Genomic DNA, 27,063 nt, shown 5'->3' with positions numbered 1-27,063 from the left:
AGCGTGGTGAAGAGTCCCAAGGACGGCAACGTGGCTGACGGAGTGGTGAAGTCTCTTATGTCCGTAGAAGAAATGATGCATGAAACGGAAGATGGCGAAGAAGACAACGAAAGACGTCCATCTGGTGCTGTAGAAGTGTCGATAGACCATGCACCGTACACTGCTGAGCGAAGTGACTCCCGCCTTGTATAATATGTCGCAGGTTACGTAGCGAGAAGGCGTATACTTAGCAATAATTGTGATGAGTGCAAGAACGCCTGTCTTGTCTCGAGAGAAAATGTGCCAGGAAATCTCCCAGCCCAGGCAAGCAAGCTGTTGGATCTCGGCGGACTTTTGTATCCGTCAAATTTCCTTTATACCCTCATCCTGAACCTTGAGGACAAAATCACTCTTTTCTTGAGCTCAGCACGTCTTCACGCCAAGTCAGCCATAGAGATGCTGTAGGGGATTGGCGATACACAACAAATTGGCTGCCCAAAGCATGGTGCTCTCTTGACCAAAAGTTTGGTGCGATTTTATTGCCTCACTCGTGTCCACTTTTTTTTAAAGGCATGAACCAAACAGAAGACGAAAACAAAGGGCAGAGAGTTGAGCCATGTGTACTCTAGTGGCAGAGCATGAATACCTTGGCATGCATGAAAATAAAGTTATGTTTTTGTTAAAAAAGTGTCTCCTCTATTTCTGCTGCTGAGGACAATTCTCGAGCCACAGGCTTCGCGGCATACGCAAGTTTTAGCGCTGTTATAGCTTTATTCGTCTAAGTTAATGAGCAATTGTAGGCTGCTAAAACTTCTACGTTCGGGAACCGATAATTGAATGCCAAGTGAGAATTTAAGCTGCGACTCGCACAAGATTATGCGTTCGCGGCGGAACAGCAAAACGAGGCTCTTGTACCGACGTTTCTGCTCGTGGATGAAGGAATTTAACATGCTCTATGTAATATGAAGCCTTCCAGTAATCGCAACGTCTCGTAACACCCCTGAAGTTCTGCCGTGAGTAACCGCAATATTACGAAATCCACAAAAGTTGGTGTCGGGTTTCGCTCATATGCCTTCTCGAGAATTGTTTTCAGAGGCGAGAAAATATAGAGATACTTAAGCCACGTAAGGCATGACGTGGCTTAAACTCCAGGTATTGTCGTATATTAGCTCAATAAAAAAAGGTTATCACCGAAAATAGGCGGCCGCCATATAGCGTGAGAGCAGGCCCGTAGCCAGAAATTTTTTTCGGGGGGGGGGGCACTTGTTAAAAATTAGGGGAGAATGAGCCCCTAGCCCCTTCCCCCCCCCCCCCCCTCGGCTACGGGCCTGCGTCTAACTGCGTGAGAGAGATTTCTGCGGAGAGCAGCGCGCGCTCATTCGTATGTCGCCTGCGCAAGGGTACCCGCGCCTCTGCGTGCAGCGCTCCAAGCGGCATCGGCGCGCTTTGAGGACCGGTTTCAGCGGCCGCTTTTCACACCTCCTCATTTTAGCCACCCTAGCGTGGCACAAAACGAGCGATTTAGTCCGAAAAATCGAACTTTCAGGGGCAAATTCGCCCGAAAAATCGGTTGAAACAATGCATTAGCTCTATGGGATCCCTGACGGTGCATTTATGAAGTCCGGAATATCCAACAAGTCCGAATTTTTGGAGTCCGGAAAATCGGTCGGCGACTGTAAATCATGAAGGAAGTTAGCTAGCTGAGTTTCACAGGATAGACCTTTGCGAAAACCGTGCTGTGAAGGATTAAAAAAATCATTTAAGTCTAGAAAGGTCATGATTTGTGAATAAATGACATGTTCGATGATTTTGCATGGTATACTTGTTAACGAGATTGGACGATAATTCAATGGTGACTGCTTACTGCCAGATTTATGGATGGGAACGACCTTTCCCACTTTCCAGTCATCGGGCAAGTGACCTGTTGAAAGGGATTGAGAAAACAAAAGACACAAGAAAGCAGCCGAAATGTTCTTAGTATTAAGTAAAAACTTCGAATTTCGTCAAAACCAGCTCATGATGTTAACTTGAGACATTCTATGCAAGATATTATGCCATCAATGGAAAATACAATGTCAGGCATTGGTAGTTCGCTGGTAATACACCGAGATCTTAGTGCAATCGGAGGCATGGCATGGTCATTAGTAAATACACTTGCGAAGGCGGTGTTAAATACGTCCGCACATTCTGCGTTACTTATAACATCATTGTTTTCATTAGCTAGTGTTATCGTGTGTTTTTGTTCTGGGTTAATCACCCGCCAAAATTGCTTAGGATTTTGTGTTAGCATACAAGAAAGGTCATTGTGAAAAAACTTGTACTTAGCGTTTTGTATTGCCGTGAGGTATTCGGTTTCCGCTGAGTAGTACTTATCCCACAGAAGTGGGTTGTTGCTCTGTTTAGCAGCTCGGAAATATCTTTTTTTTTTTTCTTATTTTCTAGTCGCTTCAGTGATTTGTTGAACCATGGTTTGTTTTTGTTAGCACGGAAACTACATACCGGAATATACTTCTCAATTAGCTCTAGCACTTTGCTCTTGAAAAGCAACCAGTTTTCTTGCACTGGATGATTACTAAATTGCGTCTCAAATACCGGGAAAAAGCGGGTTAGCTCGCTGTTGATAACTTCATAATTGGCCTTATCATAAAGTCGAGTTGTTTTTTTGTAAGTTTCACATACTAGCGGGGCAAATTTAAAGGTTGCATGAACAACCTTGTGGTCTCTTATTTCCCTTAAGTGTGTTATGGATGTCATAGAGTCGGGGTTGTTTGTTAGTGTCAAATCTAGGGTGTTTGACGAGCTCTGTGCGACACACGTTGGTTCAGTTATCAACTGCGAGAGGTTGAAGTTCAGACACACATCAACAAAGTTAGTTGCTTCTGGGCTAAAAGTTGTGTAGTTAAGCCAGTCAATGCGAGGATAATTGAAATCTCCGAAGAGAATGATGTCAGCGTTTGGATGCACTCTTGTAAGAGTGTTTAGAATGCTATTCAGTTTGCACAAGAAATCGGGGTTACTTTGGGGCGGCCTATAGCAAACGCCTAAAAGTACGGTTCGCGGTACCGCGCGGCAGATGATCCATAATATTTCAATGTCCGAATCGATGTGTAATACTGAAGATGATAGCTGCTGATTCACTGCCACAAGGACCCCACCCCCACGTCCATCTGTGCGATCTTTGCGATAAATATGGAAGTTAGGCAGGTCAGCTAGAACTTCATCGTCACTGATGTTGCTATGTAGCCACGTTTCAGTTAATATGAGCCCATTGCTGGTAGATGATAACACAACATTTGATACAAGCTGACGTTTCGGCAAGAAGCTGCGAATATTAGTAAATATTACAGACAATGTAAGGTTCGCCCGAGGAACTTTGCTATGATGGGTTTTTTTTTCTTTTACAGCCCGTTGATTGCTATTTGAATTCTCTGACAGATTGCGAGATTTCGTCATAAATATATTTTTTGAGCCAATAGAAAGTGTTTTGTAAGACAGTTGAAAGCGATCAGATTTAGTTTTGGCAAACGCAACCAAATGCTTACGAGCGTTTCTGGCCGAGCGGGAGAAGTCCTGTGTGATACTGTAATTAGTCCCTTTTAATTTTCGAGCATTAGAAAGAGCAGCTTCTTTCGTTTTGTAGAAGCTAAACTTAACGATTATGGGGCGACTGCGCTCGATAGGGTGACGGCCTAGGCGATGAACCCTTTCAATTTCTTTTGGATTTATTTTAAGGCCAAGGTGGTCACGACAGTGCTGTATGACCAATTCTTTGGTTTGGGTGTAACTTTCTGAATTACTAGGCTCGGGCAGGCCATAAAATACCAAGTTGTTTCGCCGGGATCGATTTTCGGCATCGTCAAGACGTGTCTCGTGTTCGAATACTTGGCCAGCTGTCTGGGCAGTGTTGGACTTTATGTTGTCTATTTCTATGCGAAGCAAAATAAGGCTCTGACAATGTTTTTCAACATCATTTATCCGCTGACTCAACTGCACGATAGTTTGATTCGTGGTTAGAAGTTGGTCTTTCAGGTCACTTACTTCTGAAATTAGTTTGGACTGACCAGCTGATATTTTATGCAATTCGTCAAGTATAGCGGTTGTGTTAGGACTTCGATTTGACTCGACGTCGCCCGATAACATGAGCAAGGAACGAATGACGTCAGCACACTCAACAACAACTAAAAAGCAGCCCCGTGGGCTCGGCAGCTGTAGCAAAAAGTAGTTGCTTGATTTCTTTGAGAACAGAGCGTATGGTTTACTAACCTGCATGGCAAAAGTAAGCGGGTTACTGCTCTGTGCTGTAGCACAGCTGTCGAGCCCACGAAGCGCCGCGGTAGATCGCAGCTCTTTTGTAGGCGACAAACAGGTTGATGTTCAAAGCTAGGTGCTTGGTGTGCTTTTGTCTATTATTTATATAAATGAGGGAAGAAAGTTATCAGTGATACTCAAGCTAAACTTCAAATTTATGCAGACGATTATCTGTAGAACCATCTCTAATACTCAAAATCAGGATGTGCGGAATAGTGTTTTTTTAAATCGCCGTTTTGTAACAAGAGGAAAATATGGCAGACTTAAAAAAGACTGTATTCACAACCTTTTCAAATACGAAACAGCCTCTTCCTTTTATATTTAGTAATGATGGTGTAAGTCTAATAGGTGTGATGTAGTTTGTATACATTGGTGTATCTTTCACAGCAAACTTAAAATGACACACACACATCGAAACAATCTGCAATAAGCTCTTTGAAAACATTGGTGTCTTCAACACTGGTTAAACTACTCGACAAAAGAATGCTGACTGACAGTGCATAAGACTTTGGCCAGATACGAATATGCATTGTTTGTTTGGCCACCTCATCGCAAACATGACATAAGTATGTTGAAATCTGTTAAAAAGAAAAGCAGTACTGCTTATATTTCGTCGCTATGGCCAGCATTTCCTGTCTACTTCGTATGTGCATGTTTTATTCCTAAGCCCCTCTCGAACATCGGCGCACTTGCAATCGTGTCAGACTCATCATCAGGCATAAATAAGAGAGTTCACACTGGTTTGAGTGTACTAGCACCCATATCCTTCGTTGCATCTTCTGCACACCTTCCCCGGTGAATTGATTCTCTAAATATTGTACCCATTAGATCAATTCAGAATTGTTTGTTTTATTTTCTTTGTTTTTGCTTTTCTGCAGAATGTGCATTTTTGGAATGAGCTTGATCGGTATCTGCAATGAGACTCTGTGTTGAGCGTTTGAAAAAAAAAAAAAGAGTTGTGTAAACAAGTGTTTTGTTAAATTGTATTTTTTCGAAATGCTGAACATTTGTATTTACACCTGCTACGTCTTGAAAACTAAGACAGCTGTGTTTGTAAATAAATAACATTAAGACACGCTACTATTGCGTTAACTGGTTCGGGAAAACAGGTTTTTTTTTGTTGTTGTTGTTGAAAGTTGAAGGGACACGTTTCTATCCCATCAAACTATTTTGAATTTTAATCCTACGCCCTCCCCCCACCACGCATTGCGCTGCTGTCGATCCGATGGACCTCACGACATTGATGCACTGCTGCCAAGTACTCGCAGAGGTAAGCTACTGTTCTGTAGTAGCCAGGATCGTGACATCAGTCTGCCTTGATCAAGATATCCAGCACGTCCCTATTTCCATTACTGAGCTGACATTTTCAATTTCCATCCTACAGTACAATCAAAACAGTCCATGGGTCTACATGGACATCTTTACAGACATGGTGCGAAATTATCTTATTGAAGCATATATTCACATTTTGGGTTTTCGCACAGGCACATTTGGTCAAAACATACGTCCATCCTACAGTACAATCAAAACAGTCCATGGGTCTACATGGACATCTTTACAGACATGGTGCGAAATTATCTTATTGAAGCATTTATTCACATTTTGGGTTTTCGCACAGGCACATTTGGTCAAAACATATCGTTTAAACAGAGGTCTGCATACACAGCCTTCTCTTTGTTCTAGATGTATTTGTGAAAAAACCTCCATGTGTATGTTTTGTCCTGTTCCCAGAGCTTTCAGTCGGTTTCAGGCACACCAAACTTAGTAACTGGGATTTAAAGTGTGTGGCTCCAAAAAAATGTCTCTAGAAATTTTAAACCTGTTCAGTACACCCTTGGTGGATCACTTTTAATATGTAATGAATAAGTGCAGAGTTCATGAAAACTGCCATATTTACTAACATAATAGGTGCATCTCCATTTTGGTCGTAAGATATGAGATTTTTTAAAAATTTTGCACATAATAGGTGCACCCCAAACTTGGTTGTGATCAGTAGTTCTGTGCCATATTTGCACGATTGCAATGCAATTGCAACTGTGCATAATTGAATAATTGAAGAAAAAATACCACGACAGCGCTGCGCAAGCTCATCTCTGATACAAAGAGAAAATTGCTTAGCAGCAATGTAGTTGATTGATATGCCGGGTTTAACGTCGCAAGACCACATTATGATAATGAAAGACACCGTAGTGGAGAGTCCGGAAATTTTGACCCCCTGGGGTTCTTTAACGTGCGCCCAAATTTGAGCACCCGAACCTACAGCATTTTTGCCTCTATCGGAAATGCAGCCTCCGCAGCTGAGATTCGATCCGACGACCTGCGGGTCAGCAGCTTAGCCACTAGACCTTAGCCACTAGACCTTAGTTACTAGACCACCACGGCAGGGCTAGCAGCAATGTAGTTGTACATTCAGGCTGTGCAATGAGCTGGAATCTTTGCGTTGTCAATATTAAGTATAGTATAGGCAGAAAACCCAAATTGTATAATTTCAGTTGGTCGCATTTAAGTCCAAACCTCAAACCATCAAAAGTTACGAGTTATTTTCAATTATTCTTGTTTTTTGCATAGATTATCACTTCATAAAAGAAGCATGGAAAGTGTCATTGAAAAATATTGGATCGTTCAAAAGTTATGACTTTTTACACAAGAAAAAACAACTAAAATAAAAAGGAAGTTTTAAGAAAAACAATAAGTTTTCTAAATGTGTTATATACATCCACTGGAAGGTAGTGAGATGCTAAAAACCACTAGGCTCATAGCTTGGACATTTCTCAGCTGTTGCAAGTTCTTCGTTCGGTGGTTTAGCAGCTCCTAGGCGTTTTTTTAAGCATGTCTTGCATCAGCTGTAGACTGGCAACTAGAGCAGTGCGCCGCCGCTGCGCAATAGTTGGAGTGTGCCACTGCTTGCCCTATCTTAATCTAAGCAGAGAATCTAGGCATAAAATACATCAATTCACCTTCTTTTCTGCAGCTTTAAGATTTTTAGAGCAGCATTTGCGGTGTCTTGACTGCTCTCATGTACATGGTTCCATTCCCTATTCTAAAACAGCTCCTGAAGATACACAATCGAGCGTGTTATTCTCTCTAGGCATTTCTCGTTCTTTTGGCGCTCTTCGTGATGCCAAAACGGTGATTCCCGTGACATGATTAGGGCACATAGTGGCCGAACGGTCCATACATGAGAAATATCAGTTTAAATTGTTTTGATGAATTTTGACAGCTGAGAAATGTCCAAGCTATGAGCCTGGTGGCTTTTAGCATCTCACAACATTCCAATGATGTATATAACACATTTGAAAAACTTGTTTTTCTAAAAACTTCTTTTTTAGTTTAGTTGTTTTTTCTTGCATAAAGAAAGGTAACTTTTGAATGATCCAATATTTTTCAATAGAACTTTCCAGGCTTCTTAAACAAATAACTTTTGATGTTATAAGATTTCTACTGAAATAAAATGAACTGAAATCATACAATTTTGGATTTTCTGCCCGTACTATGCTTAATGATGACAATGCAAAGCTTCTAGTTCACTGCACAGCCTGAATGTACAACTACATTGCTGCTAAGCAATTTTTCGTTTATATCTGAGGATCTGCAGTTGTCACCATTAGCTTGATGGGTATATTTTGAGTATTTCCCATAACTACATTGTGATTAATTACTTACACTTTTGTTGCCAAAAGTTTTTTAAGTATCTTTTTAAACAGCCCTTTTTAAAAACAAACAGAAAGCCATCAGTTTAGTATCGAAATCTCATAAGAGATTTTCAAAAAGGTGGCGATATACCTCAAATATTGATGTAACAAACTTCAATATAGCAAAATTCTCTATGTAACAAAGTGTTTTCGACTCCATAACCTAACATCCATGAAACACAACCTATTTCTTTTTCATAATAATGAATGTTTATCCACCATTTTCATATAAATAAGTTTCATTGGAACTGCAAAGATATCCAACACAATACATTGAAACGTCTGATAATGCCAGTGGCCATTTGCACAAGGTTTTCATGAGTACATTTTTTAAGTCTTGCTTGGTGCAACACAGTGTGGCCACAGATGCAGAGCGCCATTTTTTTCCTGCAGTGGTTGTAGGAAAATGATTTATTGCATTGCTGTTCTTGCCTTTGGAGGAACAGAAAGGGAGAGAACACAATTGGTATGTAGCATGCAGAAATCACTTGTACAGCAGACTATTGCATTTTTCAAATGCAATACGCAGCTATGTATTCAACGCCGAGCATGCCATGTGTCGAGACTCGACACCCTATTTCGAATTATTGTTATGGCCACAAGTCAAGCTACAGGAATAAGTAACCATAGTAACCATATATTCAGTATGATGGAAGCGATCATGATTGTTCAGGAAATGCATATCACTGACCACTGGTATCTTGCAGATGATTTTAGATTTGAATGGGTGATAAAATAAAACATGATATTGTGAGTTCATTCTTTAGTATGTAAATTCGAAAAAAGCTATTGGAGATTCTGTTAAAAATTAGGTACATTCCCCTCAAAAGCAATCGAAACTTAGAAACAGGTGCATTAACCACAAATAAGTTTGCAAGAGAATTGCTGCAAAAAGTTTTCAACAAGCTTTATGTAGCCAAGCAATATTTTTCTGACCTGCCAGCAGTTACCAACCATGCTGTGGTCAGCTCAGTAAAATGTTGTGGCTGTTCTGTTAAAAAGCCAACTTAGAATATTTTTGTCAAGTCAATGCATTGGTGGTGACTGAATTTGGGACACAGTAAACCAGCTTTTTGGTTTTAATGTGATACATGATGTCATAAAAAAAGAAATAAAGCCACCATCAATGGAGGTGCCGTAATTCAATATGTTGCCTTGCATGTGAATTTACACAGCAGCTTTTCTGTTTTTGTGGTTAGCGATGTAGCGCATTCACCAGACTGTGTAGATAACAAGTGGTTTGGTTCAGGGCATCGGTGTCACACCACTCTAGCAAACACGCAAGGTTTTGATAACAAACCATGTTGGTAGAACAGGCCCAGTAGCTTCGCTTGATTGATTGATATGTAGGGTTTAACATCTCAAAACCACCATATGATTATGAGATACGCTGCAGTGGAGGGCTCCGAAAATTTCCACCACCTGGAGTTCTTTAAAGTGCACCCAAATCTGAGCACACGTGCCTACAGCATTTTCGCCTTGATTGAAAATGCAGCCGCCGCAGCCGGGATTCGATCCCGCTACCTGCGGGTCAGCCGCCGAGTACATTAACCACTAGATCACCGCGGCAGGGCCCAGGAGCTTCGGTTCACACTCATTACAGCAATGCCATGCAGCTGCTTTTCTTTTTTGTTGTTTTGTCTTGAGGACTCTGCCTTTACAGGAAAAGTGGTACACTTATACTGCAAGGAAACGCTCCAATTCGGAAAGACAGCATTTTGTGTTTTTTCCGCCGATTTATAGGATGAACACTAATGTATGTGTTGTAAGCAACAATGGCCACAATTTCTCAAAATGAACAACCTGTGAAAGCAGCAACATCTGCGATGTGGTGGTAGCCCACATAACATAAAATTACCTGTATCTATCTCTCCAATTTCTTCTGAAAGTAAACTGAACTTCGATTGCAAAAACTCACATCTTCATCCTCCTCTGTCTCCTTCTCCTCATCTTCTGAACTGCTGGAACTGTTAGACCAGTACATGACAAAAATTAAAAAGAAAAATTAGGCGAAGGCACAGACAACACTCACTTATGAAGATGGGGCAGCACAAAATTGTAATGAAGCTTTTTTTTTTGTGTGTGACATATGCCTAATAATCACTGGCATATGCGATTTCGAAGCAGCTTCCAAAACAGGCATAATGTTTTTCAGAGCAGTAAAAACTGGTGTTTGGATCAGTCATCCACAGAAGCGATTGCAAAACATACAGTGTGCACTGTTTACCTTAGAAAAATTAATGTGTGCTTTCAGAAAAATGAATGTGTGCTTTATGACAATACAATTTTTTTTTTACTGTAACACATATTTAAAGAGATCAAGGACTTTCAAGTTCATGTCAAACATTGAGGGTGTAAAAAAGGCATCCCACGTTGAAATTTTTTATTCGTGATGTTTGCAAAACATTATGAATAGCTTTATTGCACTAGCAATAAAAAAATATATATTTTAGGTCTCCAGCCTTTATCTCTTTTCAAGTTCGCAACATGCAGGAATGTTCCCAAGATTGGTGCTGTTGCTAGGTCTGTGCTAGTGTTAGTTAGCTATTGCTCTATACATCTCCTATTTTACTTTCCACAGTCTTTCGCAAGCTGTCTGACTTCACTATAAAGGCAGAGACTTATATTTCTACTACTTTTAGGAATAGTGATCTGTTAAAACAGTTACTGCTGGTTTTACTTCTTGACATTCTTTTCCATTTTCCACATATTTGCTAATTCATCCTCGAAGACTTGTTTGACTACCTTGAGTACTCACACTACTTCTTTTTGAGCATAGATTGGACTGATGTAAAAGCAGCCAGAAGATCAGTGATATCCACTGTATATGTACACTAAAAAAAATTGCATAAAGAAGGAAGGTCCAGTGAAAAAAAAATACATATATTATAGCATTGAACCCAACCACTAAGCATCAGCAGGGGTACAACAACTGAAATAGGATGTGAAGTAATTTTTGGAGCAACAAAATGTTGCTTTTAGGGCACGAAAATCCATATTTGCAGCAGGCTACCGAAAGAAGCTCTATCTTTTAACACGAGATCCAAAGTTTGGAGGTTTGCTCTTACAAAAAAAAAGCATGAAAAAAAAAAATATATATATATATATACACACACACACACACAATTACACATTATTTAACCATTGCACAGTACACATGAGCACTGCTATTTCAATAAAACGAGTGTGTTAAGCCACCCCATAGTGCAAACAACCTGCCAAACAATTTGACAGGAGCTGCAAATGCTGATATGGACCTGCCAACCAACGACCTCGAAATCTGTGAGGTTCGTAAAGCAGCAATGACAAAAAAATGGCAAATAATAAATACTCCTTACATTTCTGTTATTGTTTTTCAGGGTCGCATAAATGTCATACACCTTCGATCACACTAGTACTCATAAGAGATCTTTTTCAAGCAATCCTAAAATTCCCTGTGGCGGTGCAGAGCACTATGAGAAAACTGTACAGTGGCTTCCTATTATATTGATATACAACAGCCGCCACAGCCTTGCTGCATGAAAGAGAAAGACGACGTCGGTTGCTGGTTGTTGATGAACTGTCGCCATCTTGTTCGCCGAGCACGGTCGATCGTATATAATTTAATAAATAAGTTACTCGTAACATTATTGGTGGAGGTGGACGACTCCGGAACCTGGATGGAGACGCGCTGCGGTCGCAACGCCGGGAACTCTTCGACTTCAACTGCCAGTGCCTCATCACCACTGGCCTCTCCAGCCGAGTCGACAACCTACGTCACCCTGCCACCCCTGCGGAATGCTGACAGTTTCTCCACAGACGGTACCATCGACGTTGACTCCTGGCTGCACCTGTACGAGCGTGTAAGTCCTACGCATCGCTGGGATGGCACGCTCATGCTCGCCAATGTTATAGTCCACCTTGACGGCACGCCGCGGACATGGTTCGAAACCAATGAAGTCGAAATCACAAGCTGGGATCTCTTCAAAACAAAGATCCGTGATGTTTTAGGCGATTCATCTGGTCGCCAGCTCGCTGCCAAGAAGACTCTCACCACTCGCGCCCAGACGTCTACTAAATCGTACGTCTCATACATTCTTGACGTCTTGGCGCTTTGTAGCAAGGTCGACCAGCGCATGTTGGAAGACGAAAAAGTTAATCATGATTTCTAAGGGATTGCTGACGATGCCTTCAACCTGCTGGTTTTTAATAATGTCACGAGCGTCGACATGATCCTGACAGAATGCGCTGTCTAGAACAGGCTAAAGCCCGCCGCGTCACCCACAACATCACGCGCCTGCTGAACACAGCTGCTACTTCCACTTGCGATGGCGCCGTCCACCAAGTTCCCCGATGTGACAAACTCACCCGCATCATTCGTCGCGAGGTCGAGGCAGCTCAACCAGTAGTCACTCCAGTTCCAACGCCTGATCCTTCACCGACCACGATCTCACTGATACAAGCCGTCGTTCATCAAGAATTATCGAACGTCAGCCTATACCCTACTCTGCCGAGCCTTTTTATCGCCGTCTCTCCGCTCCTCGTTATAGTTCCAACTACTCTCGACAGAGCAATTTGTCCGAATGGCGTACACTAGATGACAAGCCTATATGCTTCAACTGCCGACGCGTCGGCCATATTGCTTGCCACTGCCGCAATGACTGGGCTTCGCCGGCACACTATGGGCCTCTTACCCAGGGGACTTCTGTTCACCAGTCTTCCTCAGCATTTGATTTTGATTAGCCTATGCCGACCACATCCTCTGATTCTGCTGCACCTCTGGCGAGACCTCGCTACACCCGCTCATCATCCCCTGCCCGCCGTCGATTTCGTTCGCCCGCACAACGCCGTCCTGCCTCTCCGACCTATTCGCAGCGCCCCCGACCGAAAAACTAGGCAGTGCAGCTTCTGGAGGTGGAGCTGCATTGACGACGACCTCTGCAAGAAATCCTCGTACGACATTACCGACCCCCCGAAATATGTTGAACGTTACTTTAGACAACGTACCTGTGCGCGCGTTGATCGATACCGGCGCGCATGTGTCCCTAATAAGTGCTGCCCTTCGTCGCCGCCTAAAGAAAGTTGTCACATCCACCTTGAACCGAGCCATTCGAATCGCCGACGGGGAAACTGCCGCCACTATTGGCCTGTGCTCTGCCCGTGTGACTATTGCCTATAGAAGCACTGCTCTTCTTTTCACCGTAACAGAAAAGTGGCCTCATTATCTAATTCTGGGTATGGATTTTCTAACCGCTCACTCGGCCTTTATAGATTGTTCAGCCGGCTGTTTTGACCTTGAGATGCCTCTCCTTTCCGATACGACCAACCCACCCCAAAGCCGTCTTTGCTGCATTGATTTCGTACGCCTTCCACCTGACTGTGTTACACACATCGACCTCTTCTCTACATTACCTGTACCTGACGGCTATTACATGGTGGCACCGATTCATGCCGTAATGCTTACCCATGGCGTCGCTGTTCCGCACACCATTTTGACAATTGTTGAAAACCGCACATGCCTTCCTATAGTCAATTTTGCCCTCACTGCCCAAATTCTTCCCAAGGTATCCCCCTGGCTGAAATTACTGCCCTACAAGACCATACAGTCGAGCCCTTCAGAGTGGATGATTGCTGCACCTCAGACCATGACCCAACTTTATCACGTTCATCGAGCTTCGACGTTGACCGCATAGTACCATCAGACCTCGCTCCTGATCAAGCGGAAGCCCTCCGTCACGTCCTGCAGTCCTATAGTGACATTTTCGACTTCACCAGCACGGCCTTAAGCTGAACGAGTGTTGTTACTCGTCGCATCAATACTAGTCACGCGAGTCCCATTCACCGACGTCCATACCGTGTTTCCGCGTCCGAGTGTACAGTCATACAACAGGAAGTCGAAAAGATGCTTGCAAAAGACATAATCAAGGCCTCGTGTAGCCCCTGGGCTTCTCCTGTCGTCCTGATCAGAAAGAAGGATGTAACATGACACTTTTGCATAGATTATCGGCATCTCAACAACATTACGAAGAAAGATGTTTACCCGTTGCTTAGAATCGACATTGCCTTAGACTGCCTTTACGGTGCTACGTATTTTTCCACTATCGACCTTCGATCTGGCTATTGGCAGATCGCTGTAGACGAGATGAATTGTGAGAAGACTGCATTCGTCACTCCTGACGGTCTTTATCACTTCAAAGTTATGCCCTTCGGTCTGTGTAATGTGCCGGCCACATTCGAAAGAATGATGGACTCATTGCTCCAAGGGTTTAAATGGTGAACATGCTTATGTTATTTAGACAACGTTATCGTTTTCTTGCCCACATTCGACTCCCATCTCGATCGTTTATCGGCGATTCTTTAAGTTTTTCGTCGAGCTGAACTTCAATTGAACTCTCCAAAATACCACTTTGCTCGTCGTGAAATAACCGTACTTGGCCACCTTGTCAATGCCGCAGGAGTCCGCCCGGATACCGAGAAAATTCGCGCCATCATGGACTTTCCTGTTCCAAAGTCAACAAAGGACGTTCGCAGTTTTGTGGGCTTGTGCTTCTATTTTCGACGCTTTATTAAGGACTTCGCAATCATTGCACGCCCACTCACAAACTTCCTGAAGAAGGACGCTCCGTTTTTCTGGGGCGCTGATCAAGCCTCATCTTTTTCCCAGCTCACAACCCTCCTTACAACACCGCCGATTTTAGCTAATTTCAATCCATCAGCTTCAACCGAGGTTCGCACTGACGCTAGTGGGCATGGCATAGGAGCAATGCTATTGCAACATTAACGCGGACATGACCGTGTTATAGCATATGCAAGCCGACTGCTATCTACCGCAGAGCGCAACTATTCAAACACGGAGCGTGATTGTCTCGCTCTTGTGTGGGCAGTCACCAAGTTTCGCCCATACTTATACGGGCGTCCATTCCGAGTAGTCACCGATCACCATGCGCTCTACTGGCTGGCCTCACTCAAGGATCCCACAGGACGCCTCGCTCGTTGGTCTCTACGTTTGCAAGAATACACGTTCACCGTAACGTACAAAACAGGGCGGTGGCATCAAGATCCGGATTGTTTATCACACTACCCTGTGGAAGAAGCTGCCCATACTGACACCTTTTCAGACCTTCTGTCTGTGACGCAGCTACTCAACCTTGGCCACGAACAACGCTGGGATGCTTCTCTGCGAGCCATCATTGAAAAGCTTGAATTAATGCCTCACGACGCATCTCTACAAATGTTCCTATTCAAAGACAGGATCCTTTATCGCCATAACCTCGATCCATATGGCCATGACTTACTCCCCGTCATACGAGCACATCTTCGTGCGACTGTCCTCAACCAACTTCATGACGCTCCTTTGGCGGGCCACTTGGGCGTCTCTCGCACATACGGCCGTGTACGTCGTCGTTTCTTTTGGCCTGGTCTAGCCCGTTTTGTTCGACACTACGTCGCCGCTTGTGAGCCCTGCCAGCGGCTCAAAAAGCCATCCTCCCTACCAGCTGGATTCCTTCAGCCGATCGACATTCCCACTGAATCTTTCTTTCGAGTTGGCCTCAACCTTCTTGGCCCATTCCCGATCTCCAGCTCAGGTAACAAATAAATTGCTGTCGCCACTGACTATGCGACACGGTACACTCTCACACGAGCACTTCCGACGAGTTGCGCAACCGATGTGGTGGACTATCTGGTATATATTATTTTAGTACATGAAGCTCCACACCAACTTCTCACTTACAGGGGCCGGACCTTCCTATCAGCTGTCATTGATGAAATTCTGCGCTCCTGCTCTGCCAAGCACAAGTTTACTACTTCGTACCATCCACAAACGAACGGTCTTATGGAGCGCCTCAACCGCACCATAACCGACATGCTTTCTAAATACATAGCGGCCGACCACCAGGACTGGGACGTTCATTTGCCATATGTGATGTTCGCATATAATTCGTTACACAACAACACTGGCGGCTATTCGCCATTCTATCTTCTATACGGTTGAGAACCCGCCCTACCCTTTGACACCTTGCTGCCCTCGGTCACTGAGTATGCTGGCGAAGCCATGGCACGAGCCGGCCACACACGCCAACTCGCCCGCAGCTGTCTGCAGGCCTCATAGGAGCACAAAAGACAGCTCTACGATTCCCATCATTGAAATGTGCACTTTTCACTGGGTTTCCTTGTCTTTTTCTGGTCCCACACTCGGCATGCAGGTCTTTCTGAAAAACTGCTGTCATGCTATACTGGACCATACCGCGTCGTTCGCAAGGTCACTGACGTTACATAAGAGATCGTTCCAGGCGATCCAACTTCACCATCGTCAGCTTCGAGCGACATCGTGCACATAGCTGGACTCAAGCCTTATCACCCTCCTTCTAACGTATCCGAGTAGCTCAAGCACCAGCACCGAGACGGTGCTTCTAACACCGGGGGGTTATGATACACAACAGCCGCCACAGCCTTGCTGCATGAAAGAGAAAGACAATGTCGGTTGCTGGTTGTTGATGCACTGTCGCCATCTTGTTCGCCGAGCACGGTCCATCGTATATAATTTAATAAATACAAAGCAAAGAGGAGGCACACAGCACGAGCGCTCGTGCTGTGTGCCTCCTCTTTGCTTTGTGTCTGTGTTTACCCCCGCGCTACCAGTTCGCTGAACAATCATGAATTACCAAATAGCCCACCTTTCCATCCTATTGCTGGTATACTTGATTCATTTTTACATATTTAATTATAAAATGTTTCCAGAAATCAGAACATTCTTCTTGGTTACATCATTTAGATGAAAATAAACGGGCAAAATCCATGAACATTGGAAATGGCTATGCCTGTCTAGCAACTATAAAACAAGCAACGAAACTAGCCAGGCCAATGCTGCGGTTGCACATCATCGGGTGGGCTGCACAACAATTGACGGCTCATCACAAAATTCAGATGGAAACAACAAATGAGCAGCAGAATACACTTCACAAGGAATGAAAGTAAAATTTGTCCAGGAATCTAGGAATCTGACTGCAACACATACTGAAAACAGAAATTACGTAGTAGTTGAACATACCTCAGTCCACGCGGTCATGGATACTCAAGAACAAAGGGACGATGAAGCTGTCAAGCTCGAGAACTTCACCACAGACAGAACAGTGTGTTATGCTAAGAAACCTGCATCTCTCTCCTTAATAACATTTTATAATAAAAAAGCCTGAATCTGAACTCTACCTTGCAGATTCCGCACTCTCACAGTCAAAACATTTGAATGAACTTATGCATTTTCACTGAGACAATTACAGTTTATATTCATTTCTGTCAAAAGAACATTTTTTATTGCGATAGCAATTATATGGACACTCTCGGCTGCATATTGCCGCCGGTGCCGGCGTCGATGTCATGCACCGTATGTGTATACGTATCTATATATATCAAAACACAAAAAAGAAAAAAATTAACAAAAAGCACTCTAGCGCGGAATCGAACGTGGGACCTCTGCGTTGTGAAAGCGAGGCGTTAACCACTGAGCCACCCCAGAGAACGTTCTTCACCGTTTAAATAACAAGCTATTTATATCTGCCACATACCACTGCTGTGTTTTCGGCATTACCAGAAAGGTGGTGCAATGAGCTCACGTCGCCACATCACGCAGCGGCGCCCATTCTAATTTCCTACGCGTACTTTGCCCGGCTTAGACAAGGGGAGCGACACTCCCTCACGCGCCCTTATCTCGCGGTGGCAAGGAGGGTAGGATCGTACACCTTGGCTGGTTTCGTGCTTTAAGTGGAACGATTCTGCTGTAGTTACCAGGCTCACAAAGGTCACTGCAATCATTGCAGTCTCCGTTTGCAAAAAGCGCGCGCGCTTTTCAGACTCAGTGAAGTTACGAATGCGATGCTTATTCGCGTGCATCCGTACCTGCGAGTACGTTTCGTGCATAATTTGTGCACAAGAAACGCAAGGCACGTTTCGATCTGCTTCCCATACTGCGCGTGACCTTTCAAATTGTTGCTATCACGTTCATTGCTTCGCCTTTGAAGCAAAGCTGTGACTTTTTTACAAGCTTCGAACTCGGATATATAGGCCTCAAACTTTGTGCAAGACCAAATAGAACTTTAATATGTTAACATACGTAGCATAGTTCCAAATGATGACTCAGTTGCAAGAACAAAAATTGAATTTGATGACATGTTTCCTTCTAATTCCAAACTTCTACCTTATAATACATAATAAAGTTCTTAGAAGACCACCAATTTCAACTGGGAATTGTTAATGTAATTGCACTGATGCATCCGTGCGAGAAAAGAAAGTGGGTGTAGGCATTTTCTCAGAAGCTTTATCTTGGTCATTCTAAGAGCATCTCCTAGATTATACCACATATTTAAAGCAGAGCTCCTTGCAATTATTTTAGTTCTCTAAAAACCTTCAGTAAAAGATTCGGCAGTAGTTGTAGTTACTGATTCACTCTCCACATGTAGACTTCTGGCTTCAGTGAATGCCTCCGAGTCTTAAATTTAGAATGCATTTACTTCATTTATCTCATAAAACTTGCGTACAGTGCGATTGTATTGGGTGCCATGTCATCGTTGCATATTATTATAAGACCTGGCTAATCCACTTGTGTAGTGGTCCTTTAGAGATAGATTTGCTAACAGCTTACCCTACGAAGTGACCGGGAAGGAACGTGAGAGCCGTCACTGCAGTCACGCACAAAGAAGCAACAGCTGGGTTCGTCAAGTCTCCGACACAGTGCTGAGATGGCACTTGAGACAGGTCGTCAATAAACACAGGTTTATTTACCCAGAATATAGCACAGTGTGACAATCACGGACTTGCGGGCAGGCAGGTAACTCCGCAAGACCGACCGAGTGTACGCTTGCGAGCAGGTGCTAGGGCTATCACACAAAGGCCAGCTGCCAAGCACGTGTACGAGAAGCCGCTTGCTAAAGCAGTGCGTCTACCTCTCATGCAGGCCTGTGTGAATCTACCCAGCGGCGAGCGAGCACCGGGGAAAGGCAAGGTACCGGAAGAGGGGGCTCACGGGTGGCCAACCAGGATCGACGGAGCACTGTGACGTGAGCTAACATGACGTAAGGGGGAGGAATGTTGTCTGGGGAACCAACGCCACGCCTCTCCATGCAGGGAAAACAGCTGCATGGCTCACGCAAGACAAAAAGGCCTGGCGGCAAAACCACGGTGGCCATGTTATCAACACTCGAGCAAGCTGGAGGAACAAGGCACCTAAAGAGAGGGCGCGCTCGATTTACACAGTCCTTACATAGTCCTGTAAGGTCCATTGTACCTGGTACTGTTTTTATTACTGAATGCAGATTTCGCAAAATACGTTACTTCAAGATTCCATAAAAATACGATTACCTGGTAGTTTAAGAATATGGTCATCTTTATTTTTCTTAAAATAATAAATAGTAACCACTCAGAATTTAAAAGTGTCCTTCACAAAATCTCAATTCCAGACTCCTCCTCTTAATGTTTACTTATAGAGGTCTGGTCAGGTGCCATCTCCTTTACGCTTTTACTGTCAAGAGCCTGAAAACATTAATGATTTCTCATTTACTTGTCGCCGTTTACTAGCCATAAGAAAAAAATTTAGAAATTTTATTCCGAAAATTAGGAATCACTCTTAAGTATGAAAATATTCTTTCCTTTGGGAATTCTCTGGGTCACAGCAACAAGAATGTCTGCATTGCGGTCTGTGAATTTCTTAGACACATAATAAAAATTCATTTACAAGTCAATCCTAATTAAAATTTACTTCTTGACTTTCTCACTAATCTGATAGAACTATTTCATATTATAGTCCTATATTTATATATTCCTTTGATGACCAATTAGCTTGTTTTCTTTGATCTCAATTTTAATTATTTTCTCTTATTAAGTGCTAGTTTATTGGCCAATTCCATGTAGTGGGTACGAGCCACATGTAAAGGGGCAAGCAAGCAAGCAAGATTGAGGATGAGAACGACTGCATATAAAAAAAAATTAAAGATGTGCTTTTCCTCTGGTTCAAGTGTGTGCACAGTGCGAACTTCTTGATTAGTACCATTTTTTAGAAGACAAGGCCTACGAGTTGCTTCTCAGATAAACACCAAGATTTTAGGGTGAGCGACAGCTTGCTGAGACGTTTTAAAAAGTGGCATGGTCTTGTCTTTGAGACAGTTTCCGGAGAAAGTGAGTCTGCAAAAAAAAAAAGATGTATGTTGCCACTGGCCACACGGGAGGCTACAAGAAATTTTGGAAGCTTACAAGAAAAAGAGCTGTTTTAAGGGGGCCCTGTAACACAATTTGAGCATGTCTTTTTCATTGGTTCTTCCGGTCCTGTGCATTGCGCCAATATCGTTGTGCAAGTAGAAATGGCGAAATTGAAAATGTTGTAATTTTATTTCACAGGACAAACTACCTTGCTTTCGGACTACAGCGACACATATTGGCTATTTTTATTATGGGAAGTGATGTGATGTGATGACAAAGGCTATTCGTTTTTGACTGGCTTGACATGGAAAGTATCATGCAATATTAATGTGGTGATAACTAGGCCATACAAGTGAATGCTAAAAGGAGTAATAGTCCTTTTTATACTTTCTCAGAGAGAAATCATTTCTGTTTCTAAATGATGTATTTAAAAAAAACGAACACGACACTTAGGCTGCAAATCCAGCTCTGGTATGCCAGCAAGTAAAGGTGGAAACGCATGCCACGTTTTTAGCGAGCCAAAAGTGGGATATGTGGTTGACACTGCTGTTATTGAAGAATGCACCTTGCATGCAAGCAGAGAAGTGTCTCAATTTAAAAGGTATGTATCCTACACAGTGTCACCGTGAGAGCGTCTGCTATCCGACACAAGTGATTCGTCGTAACCATGCTAACGACGCTGTCAAAAAGCGGTAGCGAGGTACCGTGTGAAGGCCACCATGAGGTGACATTTTGGTATGTCTTAATGAGATGCACGCTGTGATTGCAAGCGGTCTTAGATGTCAGTAGGCAAATTAAACGTGAAAAGGAACATTTCTCGTCATTGACTGTTCAAGTTTTGAACTTTGAGGACTCATAACTTCCCTTTCCGTGCACCAATTTACATCATTGTTGTTGCATTCGTCTCTCCAATCATTACTTCATGTGTTCCGATGCTAAGTAAGACTGTCGCAAAAGTGTCACTAAGCCCCTTTACCATTGATAAAATAGTTGTTTTACAAGGCACTCCTTGTTAAGAGTCTCGCCTACAAGAAGAAAATCTGTGCAGGAGAAAGGCGAAGCATAAATCATATTACAGTGCTAGGAGGTGCCAATATGGACAGCAGTAAAAAGTTAGTATTTATGGAAAAATAAAAAGAACCCCGCCGCTGCTTCAAAGGTGTGCATATGCTGCCTGTCACGTACCATGTGAACGGGAAAGCTTGGAGCTTTTGAAATAAAGTCATATATTCATAAATTATGTGGGCTTCATTTAATAGAACTTCTCATAAATGAAACAAATTTTCTTGCCCCTTCGAGTTTCATTTAAGAGTCCACTGTACGTTGAGTGATCCGGCTGTTTCGTTGCACATTTCTCATTGGCGCCATAGAAGCACGAAATGAAAAGTATGTGTTGCTGCTTGTTCACTATGTGGACACCATGGAAAAATGACATGCTTGTTGTTGTACCTGATTTGCTGCCATCTACCGAATTTCTGTGAACTTTGATGCAGCATATTTAGAGAATCTGCAACATGTACATTATAAAGGGTGGCAAGCAAGCACTCTTGCTTTTTTTTTTTTTTTTTTTAAGGCATGAATGCAGTGCTCATCTACAGCGGAGACAGGGAAACAGGCATTGCGCTAGTTCCACTTCTCGGGTGATGAAATTTCGATGAAGACTATTTTCAAATATTTTGGCCAAATAATACAAGTAAACTAGGATTGCAGATGTTTTGATGGATTTAATCAGTTTCTGTAATAGACTCTGAAGACCCTCAGAGGCATTCACCGGCATTTCTCCAAAATAAGCCAAGAAAAGCTCCTGTGACCTATAGAGCACATGATGCAGATGTTTCTAAAGGAGAGAGGCATCCCAACAGTGTAAAAAAATAAGAACATCGGAAAAGAAACACATTGCAGACATATAAATTTCTGAAAAGTAAATTTAAAAGATACACGAGCTTCTGAAGTAACACATTCCCTACCAGCTTACTTCCGGTCATTACTTAGAAACGGCTTCTTGAGCACATGAACTATGAACTGGTGTGCCTAAAAAGTGGAAAAAACTGTTTTGAACAGTTTTCGCCAAACATAAGATCTGATCAAGCTGGGATCAACAGTATCAGTTGACTGACTTTCTGCACCTTCATTTGGCAGATGAAAGAAATTGTTGCAGTTGCACATTTTCCTCATTTGCGTTTGAAAGCGTCTTAAACTTTTCTAGGAACACTTTTGAATGAGAGAAAATCGATTGAAAACACAGAAATAATTATTTTGTTGCTGATTCATATTTTGCCAGTTAAAGGGTTGACGTGGCCAAGGCACTTGCCTTTCTGACTTGTATGCCTTGCTCAACTGCTGCTTCTCTTGCTGCTGGCGGCGCTGAAACACAAATAAAGCACATTACAAAAAAATAGAAAAAAAAGGCACACGACTGCATTTTGTGCCTGCCAATGTATGGTAGCCACAAGCATTGAGAAATGGGGCATTTTCGAGACAGATGCTCTGGGAAAAAGGAAGCCCTCGTCGTACCACACGAGATTCTATACTTCCGTGTGGATCAGACCTCCCTGGTGGTTGAACCCGCCATGAGGAGGTTACGCTTCAGAGGCTTTGGGATGGAGTTGCACTTACTTTATCCGTGACTATTCTTTGGGTGCAAAAGTACCACGTCTGTATGGTACATCGTGCTCATTTTACGATGCCCCAATCCACAATGTAACTGATGAACACTAGTTATGGACTTGCACAAGTCTACAATTAAGCCATTATCGTCACCTACGAGTGATAGGCCTCAGGCCTGGCCGACCACCCGAATTTGACAACTGGATTCGTTGACCTCACCACTGCTCATTACTCGACTTTATACACGAAGCAAATTTGCATGTGTATTTTTCAATAAAAAGTTATTATGCCTAAGGGCAGACTTTTGAAAATAAAAAAAAAGCATGGCAGGCACTAATTCTATTGTCATAATTGTACAAACACTTCTGGAAAGAAAAGCAAGCTACACATGCTCTGTCAGCTTTCAAATACTCAACACATAGACCACGACATGAGGCTGACACACTTCCAGTCACACCCTCTTATGCGCATTGTTGCACCAGAGCTCCTCCTCTTCACAAACACGTGAAACCCGTTAAGGGCCTGCCTGAATGGAGCTGCACACATCACCTCACCCGCCTGTATGGAGTTGCACACAGCACCTCACCCACCTGCCGGGAAGTAAATGTGGCCTCCCGCCTGCCAGAGCTTCCCCCTCTCAGTCAAGCCATTTAAGGTTAAGGATCCACCCGCATGGAACTGCACATGTTACCTCACCCACCTGCCGGGAAATTCCCCCCCCCCCCTTGCAAACACCTGCAAACGATTAAAGGGACACTAAAAAAGAACAGTGATTTAGTTTATATTGACAAACTGCACTCTGAGAACTCTAACACCATATTATGTTTCACTATCGTAAGTTTATTATAAGCAGAAAAAATCAAAGCTCAAATTCATTTCTAATTTGGTGCCAAAATCTTTACACGACATCAGAAATTTCAAAATGTATTTCTGGTGTTGTTAGTGGCATTGGCTCGATGAAATTTTCTGAAACTTCGTATGCTAAAGTCTATGGCACCCACAAATGACCATGTACTTCATTTTTATTGATTTTAAGCTACATAGGACCCAGTAAACACCTTCAACATTTCTTACGTCATGGTGTTTGATGCGGGAATCTCAAGGTAACATCACCACCCGCAATTTTTTTTTTTTTTTTCGTCGAAAGAGTGGCGTTTTCAGGATTGTGAAATTGCACTTCACTAATACGCGAAAAATAGTTTTTTAGTGTTGCTTTAAGGACCCACCTGCACAGAGATGCACATGTTACCGCACCCACCTGCCAGGATATGCACACGGCACCTCACCAGCATACCTAATTTAAGACTGCGCCGGTGCGTTAGAACATTTGCCCCCACAGACTTGATCGTGCTGGCAGGCTCTGTGCTGCTATAACCTCCTATACCAGCAACAAACGCTGTTACGATATGATGTATGGATGGGCAATGTATTTCCAGTGAGTATGATATTGTTACGAGTAACTTGTTTAATGATCTATTTACAGCGCACAGAACTCGACGAGCAAGATGGCGCCAGACCAGCATCCAACGAAAACTCACTTCGTCCTCCTCTTTCATGCAGCCGTGTTTAGCGGCTGTTTTGTATCATAACTCCCGGCGGTAGAAGCACCGTCCCGGTGCTAAATTTACGCAGATGATGTCGAAGGGGGGTAATAGGGCTTTAGCCGAGCCACGTGAACGGTGTCGCTCGGAGCTGACGATGACTTTGTTATCGGTTGGAACAATCTCGTACGTGACGTCTGTCACTTGGCGAACGATGCGGAATGATCCAGTGTATGGCGACAACAGTTTTTCAGAGAGCCCCACACGCCGAGTAGGTGACCAGAGGAGCACGAGAAAACCCGGAGAAAAGTGCACGTCCCTATGGTGAGAATTGTAGAGCTGTTGTTGGCGCCCCTGTGAAGCCTGTAGACGGTTACGGGCGACTTGGCGCGCGTGGTCGGCGTGAGCAATGGCTTCCCCAGCATATTCAGTGGCCGCAGGTAGTAAAGTGTCTAAGATTAGAGTTGGATCCCGGCCATATAGTAGATAGAAGGGCGAATAGCCGGCAGTGTCGTGACGTGACGAATTATATGCGAACGTCACAAATGGCAAATGAACGTCCCAGTCCTGGTGGTCGGCCGCTACGTATTTAGAAAGCATGTCGGTTATGGTGCGGTTGAGGTGCTCCGTGAGACCGTTCGTTTGCGGATGGTACGAAGTGGCAAACTTGTGCTTGGCAGAGCAAGAGCGCAGGATTTCATCAACGACAGCTGACAGGAAAGTGTGGCCCCGGTCAGTGAGAAGTCGGCGTGGAGCTCCGTGTACTAAAATAATATCATATACCAGAAAGTCCGTCACATCGGTTGCGCAACTCGTCGGGAGTGCTCGTGTGATTGCGTACCGCATCGCGTAGTTCGTGGCAACAGCAATCCATTTATTTCCGGCTGTGGAGAGTGGAAAAGGGCCCAACAGGTCGAGACCAACTCGAAAGAAAGGCTCGTTGGGAACGTCGATCGGCTGAAGGTAGCCGGCTGGGAGGGCAGACGGCGTTTTGCGACGCTGACAGGGCTCACAAGCGGCGACATAGCGTCGAACAGAGCGGGCAAGCCCAGGCCAAAAAAACCGACGTCGTACCCGATCGTATCTGCGAGAAACTCCCAAATGGCCCGTCATGGGAGCGTCATGAAGTTGATGCAGGACAGTGGAACGCAGGTGCGCTGGGATGACAGGAAGTAAGTCTGATCCGAAGGAATCAAGATTACGGCGATATAGGATTTCGTCTTTCACCAAAAACATTCGTAGGGACGGGTCGCGAAGCGTTGACTCCAGTTTGTCAATGATGGCTCGTAAAGAAGCATCCCGACGTTGCTCTTCGCCAATGTTTAACAGCTGCGACACGGAAAAAACGTCCGTGATAGCGTCAGTATCGGTTGCTTCGTCAACAGGGTAGCAGGATAAACAATCCGCATCCTGATGTAATCGCCCTGTTTTGTACATTACAGAGAACGTGTACTCTTGAAGGCGTATAGCCCAGCGAGCGAGACGTCCCGTGGGGTCCTTCAGGGAGACTAGCCAGCAGAGCGCGTGATGATCCGTGACAACACAAAATGAGCGCCCGTACAGGTACGGGCGAAACTTGGCGACTGCCCATACAAGGGTGAGGCACTCGCGCTTCGTGATGGAATAGTTGCGCTCGGCTGGAGATAGCAGTCGACTTGCGTAGGCTATAACACGGTCGTGTCCGCGTTGTTGCTGCAATAGCACAGCTCCTATGCCGTGTCCACTGGCGTCCGTGTGAACCTCGGTTGGGGCTAATAGATCGAAGTGAGTCAAGATTGGTGGCGTTGTAAGCAGTGTCGTAAGTTGCGAAAACAATGACGCTTGGTCATGGCCCCAGGTAAACGAGGCGTCTTTCTTCAAGAGGTCTGTGAGTGTGTGTGCAATGGTCGCAAAGTCCTTAACAAAGCGTCTGAAATATGAGCACAACCCCACAAAACTGCAGACATCCTTTGTGGTCTTCGGAACGGGAAAGTTCGTGACTGCGCGAATTTTTTCTGGGTCTGGACGCACGCCTTGGGCATCGACAAGGTGACCGAGCACGGAAATTTGACGACGAGCGAAGCGGCACTTGGAGGCGTTAAGCTGGAGTCCGGCTCGACGAAAAACGTCCAGAATAGCTGACAAACGATCAATATGCGAGTCGAATGTGGGCGAAAAGACAATAACATTGTCAAGGTAACACAAGCAGGTGGACCATTTCAACCCTTGGAGCAATGAGTCCATCATTCTTTCAAATGTGGCTGGTGCATTGCAGAGTCCAAAGGGCATCACCTTAAACTGATAAAGACCATCAGGAGTGATGAATGCGGTCTTCTCGCTGTCTATCTCGTCGACGGCTATCTGCCAGTACCCTGACCGAAGGTCAATAGTTGAAAAATAAGTGGCACCGTACAGGCAGTCGAGGGCGTCGTCGATGCGAGGTAAAGGATAAACGCCCTTTTTGGTAATTTTGTTAAGGTGACGGTAATCGACACAAAAGCGCCATGTTCCATCTTTTTTTTTTTTTTACAAGGACGACTGGAGAAGCCCAGGGGCTGCATGAAGGCTCGATAATGTTTTTCGCAAGCATTTTGCCGACTTCGTGTTGTAATATTGCACGCTCCGACGCAGACACACGGTAGGGACGTCGGTGAATGGGGGTTGCATGGCCAGTATTTATGCGATGGGTGACAATGGTCGTTTGGCCTAAAGAGTTGCTGGCAAAGTCGAAAATGCTACGATAGCCCTCAAGAACGTGGCAAAGCGCTGCAGCTTGCTCAGACATGAGTTCC

General features: G+C 44.0%; 1 protein-coding gene across 6 annotated transcripts in view; it reads right to left on the bottom strand.

The window, feature by feature from the left end:
• LOC119175942 (uncharacterized) overlaps positions 1 to 27,063 on the bottom strand; it is a 217,852-nt gene that overhangs the window by 98,767 nt on the left and 92,022 nt on the right. For all 6 annotated transcript variants that reach the window (XR_012886828.1, XR_012886832.1, XR_012886829.1 and 3 more), the window contains 2 exons: positions 22,456 to 22,508; positions 9,898 to 9,946 (listed from right to left, as the gene is read on the bottom strand). Coding sequence is in view for 1 of the 6 variants with exons in the window: in XM_037426995.2 (XP_037282892.2) it covers positions 9,898 to 9,946; positions 22,456 to 22,508 (102 nt within the window). In the remaining 5 variants the exon portion in view is untranslated. The remainder of the gene's footprint in view (positions 1 to 9,897; positions 9,947 to 22,455; positions 22,509 to 27,063) is intronic.

Source organism: Rhipicephalus microplus, chromosome X (genome assembly GCF_043290135.1).
Source record: "Rhipicephalus microplus isolate Deutch F79 chromosome X, USDA_Rmic, whole genome shotgun sequence".
Classification (NCBI taxonomy): Eukaryota; Metazoa; Arthropoda; class Arachnida; order Ixodida; family Ixodidae; genus Rhipicephalus; species Rhipicephalus microplus.
The sequence above is the reverse complement of the archived record's forward strand: the minus strand, read 5'-3'. Positions and strand labels throughout refer to the sequence as shown.